Raw genomic sequence first — 6,406 nt, forward strand, 5'->3', positions numbered from 1 at the left:
ATAAAGAAAACAAAAATCCTCAGAAGTGGACCAATGAGCAGCATCACAATAAATGGAGAGAAGATTGAAGTTGTCAGAGAATTCACGTTGCTTGGTTCTACAGTTGATGCCAATGGAAGCAGCAGTCAGGACATTAGATGACGTGTAGCATTGGGTAAGTCTAGGCAAAGGAACTGTTTCAAGTGTTGAGGAGCAAGGATGTCTCCTTGGGGACTAAGTGCGCCTGACACAAGCCATGATACTTCCAATCACCTCGTATGCGTGTGAGAGCTGGACAATGAATAAGGAAGACCAAAGAAGAGTTGATGCTTTTGAGTTGTGGTACTGGCAAAGGATGCTGAAAATACCATGGACTGCTAAAAGAACTAACAGATCTGTCCTGGAGGAAGTGTGCCCGAAATGCTCCTTGGAAGCAAGAATGGCCAGACTTTGTCTCACCTATTTTGGTCATGTTGTAAGAAGGGACCATTCCCTGGAGAAGGATGTCATGCTTGATAGAGTGGAGGGTCAACGAAAGAGGAGGAGGCCTTCAACGAGATGGATTGACACGGAGGCTGTGATGATGGGCTCAAGTATAGCAGGAATCGTAGAGCTGGCGCGGGATCAGGCAGGGTTTCATTCTGCCATGCATGGGGTTGCTATGAGTCGGAAACGACTTGACGGCAACTAACAACAACAAACCAAAATGGCCTATGTTAAAATGAGAACACCGTTTCTTCATGTGACTTATTTCAGAGGCATTGATTATCAAAAACTATGTATCAGTTTAAGATGGAGAAAAGCAATAAACTATAAACAGCATTTGGTCTTTGTAGCCTTACGCCTAGGGTCATTTCTTACTTACTCATTCCTAGCTCTTCGTGCATTCATACTCTTTGGTTTCAACATGGCATCCTCTTTCCACCATTCAGTTCATTCTTGGTTGCACTTAGTTTAGGACAATACCTACTTTAAAAGAAGTTCTGTAAGATCAGTTTTATCTCCATAACATAAAAATCTGCTGGATGGAGGGAAAAAATTGAAGTCAGCAATGTGAAAAATATTGGTGTAGTGCCCTTATGAGAATAATGTGGTAGGGGTTGCACAGTTTGCAGATACTAAAACGTGTGTTATTTGTGTAAAAATAATGGTAATATTAATTTCTCAGTCACACTTGCCACTTATCAAGTACTTAATAGCTACACACAGCTGTTGTTAGTTATCATCAAGTGGATTCCAATTCATAGCGACCCCATGCATCAGGGTAGAACCATGCTTCCTAGGGTTTTCAAGCCTGTGATTTTTGAAAGTAGGTTGCAAGGCCTATCTTCTGCGGCATCTCTGCATGGGTTCGAATTGCCATTCAGTTAGTAGTTGAGCCCTGACCTGTTTTGATTCACGCAAGGCTACCATAATGGACAACACAAATAAACACAGATTCTATAATCTGTCTATAGACTTCCATCGTTTTAGAAAGTTACAATGGACAGACTGGAATTCTTCACAATAACTAAATACACATGTTGACTGCCTTAGTATCCCCAGAATTATATTAGCTATACTTTGCAAGGTGAACCTGAGATGACTTTGCCATTGACTTGTTACTGTAAAAGATCAAATTTGGGTCTGTTTGTTTTTTTTCCTGCTTTGCTTTCTTGGCTATAGTTAGAATGCATTGTTTATTCTTAATTTGACAAAGGATGACATTTGGTTGCTCTGTGACAGAGAATAAATCTAGCCTTATGCTTTATAATTACAGAAGATGTAATCCAGATGTAGTTACAAATATATAAAGAAGTATATTAACCTATAATATTATTTAATTAGACATCACAAAGCTTGAAATAAGGAGGAATGGCATTCCATTCTTTAAAATGACTAGTATTGAGTGATCTTTGTTATTGATTAGAGTAAGAGGAAAAAGGAAAATAACCTTTCTCATTCCTTTCATATCCTACCTTAGATTCGGTACACAGCAATTTAAATTCTCCGTACTGAAACTGTTTGAAAATATATTTAAATTACTGGTTTATAAAATATTTTAAAACATTGGTCATATATTTTTGTTTTATTTACTAATACGTACTTTCGGTATTAAATTATTAATGACACATTGAAAAGCCTATTATAGACACGTTTAATGTGTTTATATTTTTATTGTCTAATGAATAATTGTACTGGGATTTTTTTTCTTATATATGTATATGCATATATAGTTGTTGAAGTCTGAAGAGGATTCCTCATACAAACCTGTGAAGAAAGCTTGTACTCAACTTGTTGATAACCTAGTTGAGCACATTCTTAAATATGAGGAATCACTAGCTGGTAAGACATTTATATATTGGTCATTAAGTTGATTTTGTATTTTATAATACTATGAGCACAGTTCTCATTTTTGCTTTTGACCCTGCTGTAATAATTAATTTCTTCTCTTCTAAATGTAATTTCTCTTTTTAGTTTTATAGATGCCTGTTTGATGTTGCATTATAAATTATATTACTAAGTTTGACCAAGATTATCTAGAGCAGTAGAATAAAAAAATAAGCCTCATCTCTTCCACATTATCTTTTAGTATCATGTAATGTTAGATGTGATATTAAACAAGAATAAAGATAAATCTGGAGGTTATTTGTATTTAGTTAATGCCACTTCTCACAAAACTTTCTGATAGCTTTTAAATCTAAAATTTTCTCTCAATGAAATTGTTTTAACCATATTTTAAATGTTTTTAAAAGATTTTTATTACATTCCTAATATTTCTTATAACTGTAGTACAAAATTTGCTTAATCTTGAGCTAGAAAATGTTTTTTAAAGTTACAGATTCTAATATTCTCTTCTATTTCTCAGTCAAATCTGAATTTATAAATCAAAATATAAACAATTGTATAAAAATATAAGGCATAATTGATTACTATTAAAACACACAAGACAAACTCTCCTTCCCACCATCTAATATACATAAATAAAAACAACAGTCAGCCTGTCTTGTTCTCTGGAAGAGGAGTCGATAGCCTTTAACAGAAGTACCATTTATGGCACTTAAGGAAGTGGTTGATATCCTTTATATCTTTTAGGCATTGTTTCTCATTTTTTTCCTTTCATATTTTTATCATTTTTTTGTGTACCTCTGTTTCCTTTAATCTCTGTTCACTGTTTTCCCTATTTTGGAATTTAGGAGTGATAGTGATGTCACTGAGTAGTAAAAAGTTGTTAATCTCCTCCAAAAATTAATTTGCCTTTTATGACCCAGTGTGTCTCCTCATCACCTTTTCCTCTCATGTGAATAGCATTTTGTCTACCCCTGTAACAGCTATGAGTTGAACCTCTTTTTTTTTTTTTACTCTGTCTTTTAACATTCTTCTTGTAGGCAACATCCTTTTCCTCTGGGTACCTTTAAACATAGTGTCATCTTGACTAAGTTATTCTTCTCTTCCTTTGGTAACTTACTTTCTCATAATCACTTTCATCCATTTTTAAATGTAACCAATACCAGTTTATTCCCTAAACTTTCCACCTTTCATCTTACTTTTTAATTTCAGTTCTACTCCCTTTAGTGTAAAACTTGCTTTTCCTAGCAGTTTGCCCTTTTTCTGAGTATATGTAATTTCTATAATAAAGAAAAAAATATGATTCTGAAAGTTTAGTATCATAATTACCATTCTGTTATATTGAGACATATACTGAATCTTTTCAGGAGATAATACTAGTAATTTAAATAATATTCTGTATAATTTCCACTGATTTCTCATATTTTAGTGTTTTATTTCTGTTTGTTTTTTCTAGACTCTGACAATAAAGGCGTGAATTCTGGAAGATTGGTAGCTTGCATAACCACTCTGTTCTTATTTAGCAAAATAAGACCCCAGCTCATGGTTAAGCATGCCATGACTATGCAACCATACCTTACCACTAAATGTAGTGTAAGTATAGATCTGTCTTATTTTTTTGTTTTGTATAAGATGCGGAGTATTTAAAATTTAGACTTCACATAAGTGTCAGCTACATTTTTATGACAGATCACAGTCATTTTCACTAACAGATCAACTGTTGTCATTTACTCAAAAACATAGGTTCTAATATTTGTAGCAGGTAGTCTACAAACATCAGTTTTCTGATGCATTACAAATATACATAAGGTTCAGGCACCATTTCTCTGTAATCTCCTCAAGACAAACATTCAGTAAATGTTTTGTAAATCTTGTAGCTGTTGTTGAGAACTCAAAGGTGAATGAGGTAAAGTTCCTGTCTTTGAAAAATATACTCTTTTGGATTCTGAATGTGTTTTTCATTTATCTTTGTTACTTATATTGTATTATGTTATAGATTATTTCTTTTTATGTATGTTAATAGAGCAATATATTAAATGTGAAACACTTAGGATCATACCAGAGATGTTAGACTGCCATTTTCAGTTAATAGTAATACATACAATGTTTTCCTGAAATAAAATTTAAAAAAAAAAAAAAGTATAAAACATAGCTTAAGTAAAATAATCCAGCAAATAGGTGAAATTAAAAGTATATAGGACAGATAGCATAGTGAATTGAGTGGCTTTATTTTAAATGCTAATTTGTAAAATACCTCTTAAAAATATAAATAACTTTTCACGTACAGTGTTCCTGTTGTTGTTGTTGTTGTTGTGTGCCGTCGAGTCGGCCCCAACTCATAGCGACCCCTCCTTGGGTTTCCTAGGCAGTATCACTACGGAAGTAGATTGCCCCATCTTCCTTCCGAGGAGTGGCTGGTGGGTTTGAACCGCCAGCCTTCTGGTTAGCAGTCAAGTGCCTGAGCCACTATGCTACTAGAGCTCCTAGAGAACTAATTTTAACTGATTTCTCTACTACATCTATTTTGTTGCTGTAGTCATACGTCTCTCCTCCTTACCCCCATGATTCAGATTACCTGAATAAAAGTTCTGCCAATCTTCATCAAACCAGTAAGCCTGGTCTTCTTTATGATTTTGAGTTTTTCCACAATATTTTCCCCACTTTATTTAGGACCTCCTATTGTGATCCTTTTCAGAATAGTTAGCGGTGATAGTCTGGCAATATCTAGTTCTTCTCGTCTCAGGGTTGTGGAGCTTGGGGTTCATGTGGCCATTAGTCCTTTGTACTAATTGTTTCCTTGCATCTTTGATTTTCTTTATTATTGTTTGTTCCAGGCAGGAAGAAAATAATAGTTGCACCTAGAGATAGCTCCTCACAAGCTTTACATTACTCAACACAGTAGGATGTAGAACATTGCCTTTATAAACTGTGTTATGCCAGTTGACCATAGAATTCCCCAAGACTATGGTCTTAAGCCTCCATACCCAGTGACTCATTCCCTCAAAGTGTTTGGTTATAACTAAAGTTTTCAAAACTTTGCCCCGTATGTTCTACTACATTCATGGTTGTATTTTCAGCACATATAAATACATAGGTAGAGATATCTTCTGTCAAATCTGGATGTATATGTGTATGGGTATGTGTGTGGGGGGGTGTATTTATGTATGTGTATAGATATATATATATATATATACACACACACACACCCTTCAAGCTAGGAACTAAACTTAACCGCCGTGATTCAATTTTCAGCCAAATGATAGGACTATGAGGTGAACAGTAATAACAGGAGGGTATGAATTTGTTAAAACAGTTTACCATATGAGATCAAGAGAACAGCATTTGCCCAGGGATAAAGCTAGGAAGTCGGGGGAGGGGATGAGAAGGAAGGATGGACAAAGGGAAGGGGTGGATGCTGGGAGAAAGTGGGAGGGATGCTGTTTCATTGTCAAAGTTGCAGTAAATGTCACAAAACAGAATGTATATGGATTGTTGAATGGAAGACCGATTTGCTCTGTAAACTTTCACCCAAATCACAATTTAAAAAAAAAAAAGGAAAGACAAATAAACATAGATAAGTTAAAGTTCTAGGTGAAAACCTCAGAACTTCATGAGATCATTTTAAGAATTGAAGAGAGTAGCAGAGGGTGAGAATTACATAAAAACAGCATATAAAAACTTCAGAAACCCTAGTTTTAGAATTTAGACACTAATTCTATCTTTTATATTACTACATCCAGAAATAAATTGGTTAATATATATTTGTGGCTAATAATAATAACTAATAGGTAGTAAACATGGGGATAGAGAGGAAATTCATGTGCATTATCTCATTTACATTGTAAAGTAGTAGTATTCCAGTTTTATCCATAAGGAAGTGAAAGCTTAGAAGAATATAAATAATTTGCCCAATGTCACACAGCTAATTAGTGCTAAAAGTAGACTTCACCCACATATGTGTTTGCCTCTAAAATCTGGTCTATGGCATAACCTGTATAAATAGCTCTTGTTTGATTTGGAGTCAGTGTTTTTTAAAATCAAGTTCACTTACAAAATATTTTGTGCATTTTTATGCTCGTGTGTGTGTGTGTGTGTGTGT

The 6,406-nt window shown here is 34.4% G+C and overlaps 1 protein-coding gene across 1 annotated transcript in view; it reads left to right on the forward strand.

The window, feature by feature from the left end:
- NIPBL (NIPBL cohesin loading factor) overlaps positions 1 to 6,406 on the forward strand; it is a 146,303-nt gene that overhangs the window by 106,891 nt on the left and 33,006 nt on the right. Inside the window, exons 32-33 of the mRNA XM_007951572.2 lie at positions 2,196 to 2,304; positions 3,764 to 3,900. Coding sequence (XP_007949763.1) covers positions 2,196 to 2,304; positions 3,764 to 3,900 — 246 coding nt within the window. The remainder of the gene's footprint in view (positions 1 to 2,195; positions 2,305 to 3,763; positions 3,901 to 6,406) is intronic.

Source organism: Orycteropus afer, unplaced genomic scaffold (genome assembly GCF_000298275.1).
Source record: "Orycteropus afer afer isolate SDZICR_OR568_19922 unplaced genomic scaffold, OryAfe1.0 scaffold00300, whole genome shotgun sequence".
Lineage (NCBI taxonomy): Eukaryota > Metazoa > Chordata > Mammalia > Tubulidentata > Orycteropodidae > Orycteropus > Orycteropus afer.